This window comes from Exophiala mesophila, assembly GCF_000836275.1.
Source record: "Exophiala mesophila strain CBS 40295 unplaced genomic scaffold supercont1.1, whole genome shotgun sequence".
Taxonomy (NCBI): domain Eukaryota; kingdom Fungi; phylum Ascomycota; class Eurotiomycetes; order Chaetothyriales; family Herpotrichiellaceae; genus Exophiala; species Exophiala mesophila.
The window spans coordinates 734,298-749,191 of NW_015622504.1; the positions used below are offsets into that span (position 1 = coordinate 734,298).

The 14,894-nt window shown below is 50.0% G+C and overlaps 6 protein-coding genes across 6 annotated transcripts; 5 read left to right on the plus strand and 1 right to left on the minus strand.

The window, feature by feature from the left end:
* The first annotated feature begins 220 nt into the window (after positions 1-220).
* On the plus strand, positions 221-1,463 carry PV10_00245 (uncharacterized protein). The gene is made up of 2 exons (XM_016364289.1): positions 221-769; positions 826-1,463. Exons 1-2 carry the CDS (start codon positions 742-744, stop codon positions 1,035-1,037), a joined length of 240 nt encoding a protein of 79 aa, XP_016227938.1. The 5' UTR covers positions 221-741; the 3' UTR covers positions 1,038-1,463.
* Positions 1,464-2,717: 1,254 nt separating this feature from the next.
* PV10_00246 (uncharacterized protein) lies at positions 2,718-4,743 on the plus strand. The gene has a single exon (XM_016364290.1). The coding sequence runs from the start codon at positions 2,818-2,820 to the stop codon at positions 4,543-4,545; it is 1,728 nt and encodes a 575-aa protein (XP_016227939.1). The 5' UTR covers positions 2,718-2,817; the 3' UTR covers positions 4,546-4,743.
* Positions 4,744-4,950: 207 nt separating this feature from the next.
* PV10_00247 (uncharacterized protein) lies at positions 4,951-7,069 on the plus strand. The gene is made up of 2 exons (XM_016364291.1): positions 4,951-5,316; positions 5,370-7,069. Exons 1-2 carry the CDS (start codon positions 5,170-5,172, stop codon positions 6,693-6,695), a joined length of 1,473 nt encoding a protein of 490 aa, XP_016227940.1. The 5' UTR covers positions 4,951-5,169; the 3' UTR covers positions 6,696-7,069.
* A 190-nt stretch (positions 7,070-7,259) lies between these two features.
* On the plus strand, positions 7,260-8,844 carry PV10_00248 (uncharacterized protein). The gene is made up of 2 exons (XM_016364292.1): positions 7,260-7,458; positions 7,589-8,844. The coding sequence occupies exons 1-2, from the start codon at positions 7,356-7,358 to the stop codon at positions 8,743-8,745; spliced, it is 1,260 nt and encodes a 419-aa protein (XP_016227941.1). The 5' UTR covers positions 7,260-7,355; the 3' UTR covers positions 8,746-8,844.
* A 334-nt stretch (positions 8,845-9,178) lies between these two features.
* Positions 9,179-10,633, plus strand: PV10_00249 (uncharacterized protein). The gene has a single exon (XM_016364293.1). It carries the CDS (start codon positions 9,240-9,242, stop codon positions 10,110-10,112), a length of 873 nt encoding a protein of 290 aa, XP_016227942.1. The 5' UTR covers positions 9,179-9,239; the 3' UTR covers positions 10,113-10,633.
* Positions 10,167-14,764, minus strand: PV10_00250 (uncharacterized protein). The gene has a single exon (XM_016364294.1). The coding sequence runs from the start codon at positions 14,514-14,516 to the stop codon at positions 10,314-10,316; it is 4,203 nt and encodes a 1,400-aa protein (XP_016227943.1). The 5' UTR covers positions 14,517-14,764; the 3' UTR covers positions 10,167-10,313.
* Positions 14,765-14,894: the final 130 nt, after the last annotated feature.

A 14,894-nucleotide genomic window follows, 5' to 3' on the forward strand; every position in this document is an offset into this window, starting at 1 on the left:
CCTAGAACAACCCCAAGACACCCCGGCTAAGGCGCTAAACACGCCTCGAGAAATTGCGCGAGGCAATGCCGGCGTTAGGTACCTACGCTACCCACAAGCATACTCCGTACGGGCGAGCGATGGGGCCGACTGCGACTCCATTCTGCGAATCGCAGTCTTGCCCACTTTGTTGCACCTCCTTTCTTGAACTGCGACTTGTATTTTAGTTAGCGAACAGACACACACGACGAGCCATGATGGCTCGAGCTGTCTGGTGCTTGATCCTGCAAGTCGAAGAACATCCTGGCATCCTCCCACCTCTCCCTCTCGTGCAGAAGAAGGCTGGTTGTTAATTGATCTCAAGAATCTTCCCTCTTCCCGCATTGATTGACTGACTGACGTCTCGTGTCATCATTTTATACCCCCCCGGTGGCCGATCACGAGCTGCAAGTGATCTATTTGACCGACGTCAACTCGACCTTCTTCAACGCTCTGACATTCCCCCACTATTCTCCATCGACCACGCTCACATCGAGACTGGCCATAAAGACTGTTGCAAGGCTCAATTCGTGCTGCCCGATCCTACGAAGCCACACCTGACTGGGAGTCCCTTGCTTACACGAGACATTCCAACCTACGATCCAGATTCGTTTCGGCTGACACAGAGTCTGACTCTCACACTCACACCTCCGACAAGTCATATACATTATCTACGATCCTCTTCCTCTTCTCATATTAAACTCTCGACACACTTCTTTCAAAATGGGCCTCTTCGACAAGCTTCAGTCAAGTAAGTGGTGCGCTGAATTTATGGCCATGTTCTACACTAACTCGCATTCTTCCCAGAACTTGAACTCTACCGCCTTGAGCAGAAGTACGCTCGGCGCAAGAATCGAACTACCTTTTCAACTGGCGCGCAGTACGTGGACGGCGAATATGTCTACACAACCGACAGTTCGAGAAGTCCCACCATGTCAGCAAACTCGACAGGAAGTTCAGACCGTTCATCCAAACGCCAGACCATATTCTGGTCGGCGCCAGAGAATCGATGGTCCTAGAATTTGAAGAAAGAAAAAGAAAAAGACCATGACTTAGAACCTGTCCGGACTTCAAAGTCCACAGCATGAGTTTACGGAGTTTGATTCCCTTTGTATCATGGGATTTTCCCCTGGCGGTTGCAAGTCATATAGAGTCATATCAACTCTAGGCGTTAGGGACTGCGAACTTATTATGCATTATTTGGCGTTTGGACGTTTGGAACATTGGACGAATTGCACCGCCCGCGGCATTTGAGCACGACCAGGATTGTGAAACGCGGTGACGACGGGGTTTCCACCTCACCGAGGGGAGAGACCAACCAGAGGGAACATTTAACATTAGATAACCACCCACCCCATAGATCACAGCCGTCAAATCCTGTCTTTCTCATCAAACAGTCTCAACTAGATTGGTTCAGAACTTGGTTACATGTCACCTGTCTTGTTATATCCGGTGAACAGATCGTCGTTGCCCAGAGTCATCGACGAGAGATGCATACTCGGTGCTGCCTGTGTTTGACATTCACCTCTGTGCCATCCGCAATCAACTTGCTCATCTTTCACCATACAGCACCGACCAATATCAAATGTGAGATCAAAATCGAGATCGCGCTGGGGGCAACGGGCAGGCGCGTTATCGCGTTATCGCGTTTGCGGGAATGTCACTACCAGTTGACGCGATCCTTGGAACTCGGGTCTGTGCGCCAGTTGCGCCACGAACCACCTCGATTCGTTCCATCCGTGTCTGTAACCGAGCCTCGGAGACCACGAAAATCCCCAGCGCCTTAGAGAGCGGTGGGAAGGTTACAGGATTATACTCCTGCTGAGTCCACGATCAATATGCCATCATATCGTGTCTGCATCTAGGTGTCCAACGTCACTATCGATCTCGTCGAGGTCAATGTGAGTGTCCCTTGTCGTCTCCTCATCGAACTAAACACCTGATGAAGCAACCAACCTTCCTCATCGATCAATACACCAACGAGCGCATCAGTCAGGAGGCCTCTCGTGCTCGCGGCCTCGATAGTCGATGTCGAGGAGGAATGCACCTTCCACAAAGAGTCTATCAAATATGCTTCACTCTTTCTGTCACGGCAGGTGCTCCAAGCAGGATATGATGGCTAAATTCTCTCTCCTCTCTTCAAAATAGCCAACAGAGTTGATAAATACAACAAATGCCAGTGCTTCCTAGCAACTGGTAGCAACAAGGCATTCGTCACTAGAATACCAATAACGATGAGAGCACTCTCTCTCAGGGCAGTGAAGTGAGTACTCGAACAAAGTATTGTCACCCAGCAAAGGGTGGAGGAATTAGGTTCATAACACAGACAACCTGCCTCACTTATGCATCTTGCTAGCGGTCAATTACAGCTACGTACCTACTTAGAGTGTCTATTACTTCGTAGGTAGGTACCTGGTAGTCTTAAAATACCTAGTACTTTGCGTATTCCTTCATATGCTTATCTTGTTCCCCCAAGGGAATACATTCAAATGACTGTCATGATACCAATTTCGCCTGTCATTTGTGTCTTTATACAGTCATGGAGAATTCATCTGTCTTGACAGCACCGCCGCTTTAGGCTCAACCAATAATGGAGAACAAAATGCGAATGATTCGGTCATGTTGATCAAAGCTAAAGACAACAACCCAGACACGCGGCGCGCCCACCACAACCCACCAAAAGCTCCTCCTCCTCCTCCACCACCCACTACCTCCATTTGGGATCATACTTGAATGTCGCCCAACTTTTCGTGACATTTGCGTCGCAACAGCCTACAGCTGCGGTTGCAGCTCAACATAATGCCTCGAGGTCCTGTCAGGCGCCGAAATCCTAATCGATATCGTCACAGCCCACGAATCCCTTCCGATAGCAATGCGAGATCACATCTTGAGCGTAAGCTTGTGGCCACGCCCATAGGCCAACGACCGAACGATTCCGACGATAGCGATAGGCTCGTTGTCAAAGGGAATGGGAGAGGAAGTAAACGCAAGCAGGAAATCTACGCTTCAGGCGCGGTTCGCGGCAATGATCGGCCGGGTGCTTTTCCCACCAGGGCGCAAAGGAGGAAGAGCTTGAGCAATGACACCAAGGAGATACTGGCGCAGGCTCAAATCAAGGCTCTGAACGCTGCAAATGTTAGCGATGGCACGCAACAACCTACGTCAAGTCCCCAGCCTCTCAACGCGACCACATCGACCCTCCCATCTTCTTCTCTCAAACCTCGAGAAACTGCCAGCATTCCTGTACAGCCGACACCAATACGTGACAGCTCCTTTCTAGGGGCGCTGAAGCCACGTCGAAGGCAGCCTAGCATTCTGCAACTCGTCGACCACGACTCCTCCTCATTTGATCTTGACGACGAGGAACAGTTTCTTCCAGATGACGAATCAACTCCGCTCAATCTCTCTACCGCAATCCGGACAACCTCCACCCCCGCCACCAGTTCGACGCAAAATTCCTCCTCTCGAAAAAGGAAACTTGGCCAATCCGATGTATTCCTACTCAATGGTGACTCCAGTCTACATCATTCCTCCAAAAGTCCTCAGCTTGGAATGCAACATCCGAGTGTAACACCAGGACCCAGTCTACCCGCCGTTCCTGCATCTGCTTTACGAGAGTCGGGACGTAAGCATCAAGCACATGCAGATCATGCTGAAGACATTATGGCACCTCCGGAAAGCAGTTCGTCGCCGTCTTCGTCTCCTTTGAACTCTAACCCTACTCCCATATCGGTGAAACGGACGAAGAAGGCTCAAGACAAACTTGTACCATCAATGACAACACAAGAACTGCAAGCAGCCGTTATGCCCACCAAACCGAGACGTACCGCACGAGATCGCAAAGCCAGAACTGACAAATTCGACATTCTGGCCGATTCGGATTCTCCTATCCACGACCCTTCGGATGACTCCAATTTTCTTCCAGGCCGAAATACAAGGCGTTCGGAAAGACGGAATGGGAGAGCTGCAAAGTCGACCAGGTTGCAACTCAAAAATGGAAATGGCAGATCAGCAAAAGTTGGGGCCAAGCCGGTTTCGAGCAAGAAAGTGGCCGAACCGAATCATGAACAAAGTACGCGAGAATTCATCACTACTGCTACCTCCACCGTCCTTTCGCCCTCCAACGCTAGGCAGGGTCACGAAACTAAGTCTTGGTCACAGCTCTCGTCCCCATCCAAAGATACCAGATCGTACATCGGGCAAGGTTCCAGGCAAGGGGGAGCGGCTTCAGAGAAGCAGTCTGGTGGATCCCATCCACCCACCGAGTGCGAGACATACGAAAACTCCCCAGACAAAGAAAACCTTGGAGCTGATCCTTGGGCTACCAATAAACTTGGCAAACCCGGCAACCATGGCACAACAGTACGTGGACAATCCAGTCATAACAAGTCAAGATCATCTGAGGTGCTGAAAGGAAAACGCCCGACCAAAAGAGACAAATGGGCAGATATTGATGCTTGGGATATGGACTTTGAAGAAGTCGAGGTCATGACTACTTCTGGAGATAGCTCGCCGACGAGAAGATGACTGGCTTGTATCGTGTTCGTGTTGGATCCAATGTGACCATCCTTGCTCATCATTCTTGTCATGTATAGACAGAAACGACGATAGAGCCTCATTTGGCGGAGGATATGATTGACGATAGACTGGATTGTATTGTATTGTGACCACCTCATACGCCCTAGCTAGCAATTACCTCCATAGAGTAGTGGATATCTGAACCAGGGTGCCACCTGGCCAGGCACGAATGTGATATTTGAAGAGTCACCCTCAGACAAGACTTGAATATCCCTGTTTGTCACGTGACGTCGAAACTTCACTGAATGGCGGAGTTGGAAACTGCGGGCAACCATGCATGTGGCAGGCGCGTGTTGCGTAACCGATTCATGCTGCTTCAAAATGCCCAATGCGGATGACTATCAACCGACTCTTGCACTGCAACACTTGACTCACCACTGGCTCAGCACTTCTTCACGTTCCTTCACAACTTTGACGTAACTGGATCATTGTGTCATTCCATCCTAAGCTCATGGTCCTCGTCATTTCATAATCAAACGCCCTCCCATTCTCTCACCTTTCCCCGTCCACTTCCCTATGGAAACCTCATGACATTGCGCTGGACTCTCCAATTACGCACAAGACTCTGCAAAGATGGACAAGATTCTTGAAGACAGTTCCAGCTTGACTCATGCCCTTCTTATGAGCAATGAAGAGCAGTATGACACCAGGGCTCAGTCTGTCGTCACTAGGTTGAAGAAACTCTCCTCTCAAGATCTGGTGTCTGCAACCAATCTGAATGTACAATCCCTCACCTGCGCATTTATAATGGCCTCTTCTAACACAAGCAACAGGATTTGAATCCCTCCACTCATACCCTCGTCTCCCTCTTCTTCCTCTTGGCCATCATCGACGTCTCTCAGCCAGCGACAAAGGCTGGAACTCGAAATGTACCCCCAGCTGTATTACCAGAAGGCTCATCATGGGACAGTATCGCATCATTACTTCTCGAATTTGATGTCATTCAAGTCCGCTACGCCGGGGTCCAATTTCTGCGCATTGTCGACTATGTCTCCTTAGGCGCGGAGCAAACCTCAAACTACATCCCTGCCATTCAACTCCTGCACCACGTCATCCTCCGACTTGACCACACCTCGTCTGTCATAACATCTACACATCGCAGCTTTGTTCGTCTGTGCCTGTTGGCTCACACATACGCTGAAGCTGTCGACATTTTGGACCGCCCTATATACCATGTGCCACTCGTTTCAGACCTTCGTCCGCCGAGGCTTTGCGCTGCGACCGATCAAATCTGGTCATTCTTGAACCCAGCCACAGGCCTCACCCATCCCATTAACAGTCGCATGTTTCTCGAATACTATCTCTTGGGAGCAATGGCATACCTCGCAGTTCGGAGATACAAGGATGCTGTTCTCTTTCTCGACATTGTCCTCTCTGCCCCGACTGCTCAGAATGTGGCGAGTGCGGTTCAGGTTGCAGCATACAAAAAGTGGCTAATGCTGGGTTTGATTATGCGGGGCAATACTTTTCCACTACCCAAAACGATGACCCAATCTGCGCTCAAGTACATCAGAGCCGCTGCCAAACCCTATGACTGCGTCGTGGATGCCTTCAACTCAAAGAATATCGAGAGGTTGCGAGCAGAAATCGAGGCTGGAAATGCACTTTGGCAGGAAGACGAAAATTACGGTCTGCTCACAGAAGTGTATCAGGCATACAACAAATTCACCATCGTGCGACTCGGAAGGACTTTTGCGGCGTTGCCTGTTGTCGACGTTGCGAGACGGATTTCGGAGGATCCAAGTGACGTCGCCCAAGCAAAGACTTATCTCCAGCATCTCATCTCCGAGGGCCATATCAATGCTTTACTCGTGCAATCTGAATCTGGGGAGGATATTCTTCGATTCTTGCCAGGCACCGCTTTGCGGAAAAGTGAGAGCGAGGTCGAAAAGGCTCTTGTCTCGCAGACAGAGACATTGCAGACATTACTGAAGAACATTCATAACACTGAGCATCGATTCGAAACCACCAAAGAATACGTCGACTTCTTGAAGAAATTGAAAAAAGTTAGCGACGATCAGAGAAAGACTGGTGGTGCCGGGAACGGCCGAAATGCAACGGCTGAAGACATGGACGAGGATATGATGGAGGAATTCTAGGAAGATACAGAAGAGTGGATTCGGACGCTCTGATGTAATGGCAGAGGGGACTGCATGCACAGGCTTTCGTTCTCACTGAGCAACCCCACGCAAGAGGCTACAGTCTCCACTGAGATGTATCACAACAACGATTTGTGATGGAAACATAGCCTATTTTGACCCCGAAAGCAACAAGATGCTCTCGCATCTCTGAGACGCCCTCGGCCATTCATACCCTTCAGCCTTGTCGGACCAAGTCCTCGGGTTAGTACATGATGGCCACGAATGAAGGGAGGCAGGGATTCGGAAATATCGGAGGTCATTGTCCGGTGTAGCAAGCTAAGTATCAATAGTAGATGAATACATGAGACATGATCGGTAGCATGGTTATCGCGTTGTTGTCGTTGTCACAGGACTGGGGTTGTCGTCGAAGTGCACGTGATATTCATACAGCGGATCATACAATACCCACCCGTAAGCCGGAAAGCCGGTACTTCCAATTGTGTGTTGTGGTCTTAGTAACTCAATGTTGCTGACAGATATGAGATTCGTTCTCTATCGTAACATTCCTCTTTTCTTCCGTGATGCATTTGGAGTGGCTCGACAGCTAGTCAAGCAGAAGTCTCGATACAAGCATGGTCTGGTAGAAATCAGCCATTGAACTCAAACCATTCAGTTTCAATGATGCTGGGATGGAGGACGACATTCAGCCTCATCTGTTCGTTGCAGGTTCTTTTCCATTCCGTGTTGGGCTACGCTATTCCAGACTATGTCAAGAAACACGGTAGGTCTATTATCCTTTTGTTACCCCTGTCGTCCAAGCAGTATCGTGGCAATGGCAAACCTCGAAACATCCAACTTTTGCTCCTTTCCATATAGTGTTAGACAGTGCTGATCAAAGCCATCCATGATAGCTCCGATCATCTGGCTGCATTCTGACGATCCTTGGATGCCGAGTGATATCTCAACTCATGTCCTTCACACGACGCCGAAGCTCGGCTTCGAACCCATTCCAGATCTATCCACATATGACCTCCACAATCTCTCAACGTTGAACAGACACGGTAGTGCTGTCTACTTAACCTCCGCCAATACCAGCAGCTATGCCGACTGGCTCTACGGAGAAACGCCCGACAATTTTGGAGTCTTGCACAACTCCACGGCTTGCGCTGTTGTAGTTGTCGAGAAGTCGCCGCAGGATGTGGATGCTTTTTACTTCTACTTCTATTCCTTCAACGAAGGTGCCGACATTACCAAGGTTGTGCCACCCTTGGAAAGGCTTTTCCCCGACGCTAAACCGGGTCAATCCTTTGGCAACCACGTTGGAGACTGGGAGCACAACATGATCCGCTTCCAAGACGCGAAGCCAGTAGGAGTCTACTTCAGCCAGCATACCAGTGGCAAAGCTTGTCTATGGGATGACGAGACATGCATGTCAAAACGAGGCGATCGACCTGTCGTCTTTAGTGCTCGAGGTTCACATGCCAACTACCCTTCCGAAGGTAGTCATGTGCATGACGAGGCGCTCATCGATATTGCTGACGAAGGCCGTATCTGGGATCCCGTGCAGCCGGCATACTACTACCACTATGATGCCGCCACGCAAGTCTTCACTCCCGCAGACTCGGCGACTAAGGTCGTGGACTGGCTAGGGTTTGATGGCGCATGGGGTGATAAAAAGTACCAAGACACCGACCCCAGACAGACAAGCGTCCCCTACTTTGGATTGAAGAAGTTTGAAGATGGACCTAATGGTCCAAAATTTAAACAGCTGGTCAGAAAAGGACTCATGCCGGATCACCGGCCCAAAGATCCTATGATGAAGGTCCTCGTGAGATGGTATCTATCCTGGTATGGGTGCTGCTTGAAAGGCTGGAACCCCTGGGTGGTGATTATCTTTCTTTTGCTAGTTTTTCTTCTCCTGATCGCCTTGATGGTGTTTGCGGTCAAAAGGCTGAAACCACGAGTCAAGCGTTGGGTTGGGAACAGACTCAACCGCAAGGCTAAACGAGAGCACAACGAGGTGCAGCTTCGCTTGCTAGACCCTGACCGGGCTGAAGAAGACATGTAAACATAGATGTACAGACTATTTAGACAGATATAGAAGAGGGATAAACGTATACTTATTGGGTAAAATCGCGAGTTCCTCCTTTTGTGGGGTGAAATCACGTGGGGTATGACTATATTTTCATAACTTCCTCCTCGTCTATTGTTTCCTCTCTCTCCGTGTAGCATGTACTCGGGAATTCAAATGAATGTAAACTCGGGGACTTGACTAGTTTTCATATCAGCTCCCATCCTTCCGGGTCCCTGAGGAATTCTCACATTGTGGGGTGTGTGGTTCTTGTCAGTCCCTCTGTGGGGGATGAACTACAGGTGAGAACCACAAATATATATATTCCACTACAACTCCGAATACAAAAAACGACCAACAGGCACCGACCACATGTCAGTCAGTCAAACATCATCTGACGCGACTTGAAATCATCCATCATCCATACCAACAAGAATATAAGCTATAAAGACATGCAAGTCTCCAGCCTCAAGGGCCTAGTCTAACCGACAATGTCTCATAATCCCAATAACCCGACACCCACAGCAACCACCACGGCCCTTCACCCACTCCACGGCCAAATATCATCCCAACTCGCATCTCGCCACTCGTTAGTTGTATCGCCGAACTGGCTCACCAATTTCCTATCTTCACGAGGAGCGAATCTCCCTCCACTACCGGCTTTAGTGTCAACCGCACACTTTCGAATCCTCGCAAGCGACATCACCACGTCACTTTCGCCCGCTGGAGGTCAAGAGGTACTTCCTCGAGCGGTCGACGATGTCAATGTCAAGGAATTGCGTCTTCAGGCATCTGTACTAGTACAGGTCCTCGATGTGGTGGATGTCGGTAGCAGTAAGTGGAGTCAAGTCGAGGCGATTGAGCGAGTCGAACGTGGTGAGGAGATCAGGGGGAGGGAGGTCATTAGGACTGTTGGCGGTATGACTGACGATGATGATACCACCACCACTACAAATTCAGCAAATACCCCCACTGGAGCTCAATTGCAAAGCGCCTCGAAACTCAGCGCCGGTCCACATAAACTCGTCCTACAAGACGCAAAGGGCGTGAGGGTCATGGCCTTTGAACTCGTCAAGATCCCCAAAATCGGCTTGTCGACTGCGGCATCAGCTTCGTTGCCCACCGCTACCGTTCAGCCTCAGCGACAAAATAACTCTCTGCAGATTAACGGCGAGGATCCGGGCACGTTTATCGGGGTCAAATTGCTCTTGAGTCCTGGCACGCTGGTTCGTCGGGGGATGGTTATGCTGACGCCTGACACCTGTGTTGTCCTGGGTGGTAAGGTTGATGCTTGGGACAAGAAATGGAAGGCCGACAGAAAGGCAACACTGACGGCCTTGGTAGCAGAGGCGGCTGCCGGGTGAGGATAATGAAACACTCACAGTACGACACGATCCTCGTGCAAAAGTAGTCAAAGGGCATTGTTGACCTCTTCTGTCTCTATCAACTATCCTGGACCACACTTCAACTACTCTGGTGTTACATTTCGGCATGTTAAGCTCGATCTATCAGGCTACCCAACATTGACGCTCGTCTACTGATCGAGTCGCCTTCCTTGATCGTCGTCACCCTTCAGCTGCAAGTTCCAATCGCCATGGCGCTATCATTCTTGCCTTCAAATGATCCTCATGCCGACCCGAACTTTCGTAAGCTCGGCTTAAGTCATCAGCAGCAAGCCTGCCTCTGGGAGGAATTTGTTTCTCGGCGTTCAAGATGGCCATTTCCGCAGCATAGCCTTCAGCATTCCGACCCTTGGTCGCCTGTGACAGCTCGAGCCATCCCTGCGGCTGTCCTGGTGCCAACATGATCCCACTCAATGCATCAGCAAGCAGACCCATATTGTCTCTGGATGCTGGATTGTTCTCCTTGCACGCTACAATTCCGGAAAGAAGCTTGGTAACTTTGATCTTGTCTAACAAGCCGATTTTATCGCTTTGTCTCAAAGTCCTCAGATCCTCCTCCACTGCGTCAAGGACATCTTGATTGTCGTCCAACAGCCCCGTCACTGCCAAGAGAGCAGTGGCTTGGACGTGGTCTGGATGTTCTTCCACAACGTTGAACAATTGCGTCCGAGCTGCTTCCTTCTCCGACTCACCACCTTTGGCCCAGAGCACTTGAGCAAGCATACACACCACATCTGGGGCATTTGATGACTCTTCGAGCGCCGCTTTAAACATTTGAATCGACGATTCGATCTGCTGGAGATGGCTGTGGGCTAGACCTGCCGTGATATGGGCTGAAAGTCGCCATTGGCGTCGAGAGTCGTGGTGGATGGTATCAAATTCCGCAGCATCCTCAGACAAATCTAGTGCAACCTCCGCATTGGTGATGGAACTGAGGAACTCCTGTTGTCCGAGCTGCGCACGCGCGAGAGCAGCCTTGGCCTGAGAAAACCGTACGAGATCATCCATAGATTCTGAGCTCTCATATGCCGCCTCGGAAGCACTGCAGACTTCTTCTAAGGCTTCTGCACTGGCGGCAAAATCACCTACACGCTCGGCAAACATTGCCAGGAGTTGTGTGGCGATTGTATCTGCCGGGGATTGGGTATGAAGTTGACGGAGAGCAAAGAGGGGCTGAAGAAGAACATTGGCTTCATGAGAGCGACCAGGGTCTTTGAGAATATGATCAAACGCAGAAAGTGCATAGTGTCGTTTTGCAGGTAGCAGAGAGGAGTCGGCAATCTCAAAGGCGTGCATAAACAAGCCTCTTGCTTCGTTGACCTGCCCAACCAATGTCGCCAAAAGACCTTGCCCAATCCACGCATCCGCAAACTCGGGGTCTTCGGACTGGGCTCTTGTGAAAGCTTCGTTGGCAAGTTCATGATCATTGTTGATCAGATAAAGGACCCCTATGTTGGTCCATGTCTGGGCATTGTGGTCGTTCAAATGTAGGCTTCGGACGAATGAATGCTGGGACACTTTAGGACTCAAAGTCATGGTCACCACCCCCAGTGCGTTCCAGAATTCGGAATTGCCTGCTTCCAATTCGATGGCACGCTTGAAGCACTTCATAGCTGCTTTCAGGAAACGGCGGGGCTTTTTCTTTTCTGAGCATAGCAAGGTTCCTCCAGAAATGTACGCCTGATGCTCAGCCCATCCAAGGTTATAGAAGCCAACAGCTTGGGCATATTTGTCCGCCGCAGATACAGCTATGGCTCGCTTGTGCGCAAGGACCGCACCGACCAGCCATTTGTCGGCCTTTTCTGTGGGAGAGGAATCGTCTTCTGCTGTCAGAATGTCGATGGAGAGCTTGTCCAGGTCGGCGAATACATCGGAATCATCAACTTTGCCGACATCGAGTAAGACAGCAAGCTTGTTGAGATCAGCCAAGGGAGAGTGCAGCTTTACTTGACCCAAGACTGAACATGCCTCACCTACAGCCTTCCACAAATTGAAAGTGGCAGCGTTGCTCTGGGCTATCTTGCATGCTGCCTCGAGAGCACCATTTGCGAGATTGGCGGCTTCGCCAAACATCCCAAGGCTGACTTTTGCCCAAGCGCTTTCTGACAATGTTTGCAGCAAAGCAATAAGCACTCCAAACTCTTCAGGCTTGGTTTGGAGGACGCCTTGATAGGCAGAAATGGCTTCATCAAAAGACCCCATCTCCCGCTGCACATTGGCTAGCATGTACTTTGCAAACCAGGTTTCCTCAGAGGGCAAGCCGTGACCAACAGTCTCTGCCTTTGCAAAGGCTCTCGTGGCTGCAATATGGCGACCGGCATTATGATAACTTTCGCCTAAGCCGACCCAGGAATAGTAATCATCGGGAGATATGCGAAGGGCCGACTGAAAAGAAATAATGCTTTGAGAATACTGCTGCTTGTTCATCTGAACCACACCAAGGGCTGCGTAGGGCCAGCTGTGGGCTTTTTTCTTTGAGCCAGGGGCGGGTTTAGCTTTCCCCGACGCAACAACTCGCTGTGCCACGAGTTCGACGAGGTCCCACTCTCCTGATTTGGAAAAAGTGCTCGCTAGGCGGTAGGCCGCGTCCAACTCGGAGTCGGACAGTTCAAATGCCTTTTGTAAGGCGGTACGAGCACGCTTTTTGTTCTTGGCATAGTCCTGGAAGTATATGCCGAACAATGTATAGGCGGGAGCATAGTCCTTGTTTGCCTTTGTTGACTCAATCAGGTATTTGTAAGCTCCGGCCCGATCCTTGCGGCTCGCCGGAGAAGGGTCAAGATGCCATATACAGTATGCGATTCGATAGAGCGTGATAGATTTCAGGGGGAGATCTTTTGTTTTGTCTGCCTCAATTGCGGACAAGACCTCTTGGAGACCGTCTAGACCGGCCTGAAGGTCTCCATTTTGAGCTCGACACCATGCTAGCTCCAGTTTGATGCGAATATTATCCGGGTCTCGTTGGGCTGCTTGATCGAGAAACTTGACGGCTTCTTCATAGTCCTCATCATCCTCGTAGATTAAGCCAACCCCCAACAAGGCTGGGGTCAACAGAGGCTTTCGGGAAAGGATGTCTTGGAAGAGTTGTTTAGATTCTGGGTGATGTCGTGGAGATTGAAAGGAGATGAGGGCATTTGCGAGGATGAGGTTGACACCATCCAGGCTGTTTTGTAGCTGGAGGGCCTTTTGCTTTTGTGCAATGACAAGCAAATTTTGAGCTTTTCGAGCCAATTCGGACGCAGTTTGCCATTCTTTCAGAAAGAGGTGGATATAAGCTGCAATTCGGTGACCTAGTAAAGAGTCTGGACAGTCTTCTAAGCCTTCAGTTATGAGGTTGAGTTGATCTACCTCATTCAGCCTTTCTGGAGGGCTATCACCTTCGGCAGCCTCCGCGGGTTGGTAAGGAAACGGAGAAGCTTCGCTGTCTAGAAAGCCTTGAAAAATCTTACTCAAACCACGATCAGGGAAATAGGTTGCATACTCGCGGAAGATGGTAACATCCCACTCGTCGAGAGCTTCGGCATCAACCCATTCTAGAGCGACCTCCCACGCTAAAGGATATTGTTGCTTGACAATAACCATTCCATTGGCCATGTTTAACACCTTGTCACGTTGTTGAGACTTGCTTTCGCTGGGCAACAGGAGCAGGTTGTCGTACATTCTTTGAAAGAGTTTTTGCTCAAGGTCATGCCGCGCATCGTCGTCTTGTGTCCAATCAATGAGTCTGGCATACTTTTCTTCAATATCAAACCTTGCTATTGCTTCATACTTGACTTGCCGAGTAACTTGGTCGATCTTTGAACCAATTCTGGTTCGTCTCTCACCGATTTGCGAATTGATCCACTCTTTCTCTTCACCTTGGGCTGACTCCAAGATCCGTAGATAGGCAAGATTTGGTCGAAGGACACGCCCTTCTAGTGTGGGATAGAGCGCTGATGAAGGCAGTATGAGCTCGATGGCTTTGCGATATTGGTTGGGGGTGCCGTTCTTCTTGGCGAACAACTCGTACTTGTCGATGACATTCTGGCATTGATTGCGGTCATCAGCCTGAGCATAGATCTCGGCCAATCGAAATGCGGTGTCGTGATATTGATCTAGTTTCTGGAAGCCCTGTTTCTCGTAGAGCGTGATCAAGCCTTTGTAGGCCTGAGCATCGTCCGGTTTGATACTGGCCGCCCGCGATATGGCAGTCTCGGCAGCTTCCAACTGACCGAGCTTTTCTCTCGCAAAGCCTAGGAACAACAAGGCGGTATGATTCGTCTTGTCGGCCTTGATGAGGTCCTCGGCTTGATCGGCGGCCTGGGCGAAATTGCCAGCATCCAGCGACGCTTTGACAGCCTTGAGCGCTGCCTTTGAAGAAGACATGATGTTTTTAGGCTTCTTTATCGCTTTACCGTCGTAATGGCCCAAGCAGATTCTGGGGGAATTCTGATGGGAGTCTTGATGGCATGATCGACGGCGTTCAAGCACACCTCGAAAGCCTTACCATATAAAATTCCTCGAACTCGATGTAGAGTCTCTCAAATCGTTGGAGTCATCTGAAGTGGAAACTGGAAGTCTCTGTTGATATCTGAAACAATGACGTCTCTCGTCAAAGAGGCAAGGCAGGTGCGACTTGGCTTTGAGATATCAGGGAAAGAACGATCTGATTTCAACATTTGAATTCGATGTTTGAAATTGATTTGATGTATTTGTGGCCCGCCGTAGTCGGGCGAAGCATTCATCTCCAATGCGCGATATGCA

Excerpts from the sequence above, each read along its gene's own strand:
- PV10_00245 (XM_016364289.1), top strand. The coding sequence starts at position 742 with ATGGGCCTCTTCGACAAGCTTCAGTCAA. Across the intron at positions 770-825 it reads CTTCGACAAGCTTCAGTCAA|AACTTGAACTCTACCGCCTT; the intron begins GTAAGTGGTGCG and ends CATTCTTCCCAG.
- PV10_00248 (XM_016364292.1), top strand. The coding sequence starts at position 7,356 with ATGATGCTGGGATGGAGGACGACATTCAGCCTCATCTGTTCGTTGCAG. Across the intron at positions 7,459-7,588 it reads AGACTATGTCAAGAAACACG|CTCCGATCATCTGGCTGCAT; the intron begins GTAGGTCTATTA and ends CATCCATGATAG.
- PV10_00246 (XM_016364290.1), top strand. The coding sequence starts at position 2,818 with ATGCCTCGAGGTCCTGTCAGGCGCCGAAATCCTAATCGATATCGTCAC.
- PV10_00249 (XM_016364293.1), top strand. The coding sequence starts at position 9,240 with ATGTCTCATAATCCCAATAACCCGACACCCACAGCAACCACCACGGCC.
- PV10_00250 (XM_016364294.1), bottom strand. The coding sequence starts at position 14,516 with ATGTCTTCTTCAAAGGCAGCGCTCAAGGCTGTCAAAGCGTCGCTGGAT.
- PV10_00247 (XM_016364291.1), top strand. The coding sequence starts at position 5,170 with ATGGACAAGATTCTTGAAGACAGTTCCAGCTTGACTCATGCCCTTCTT. Across the intron at positions 5,317-5,369 it reads TGTCTGCAACCAATCTGAAT|GATTTGAATCCCTCCACTCA; the intron begins GTACAATCCCTC and ends CACAAGCAACAG.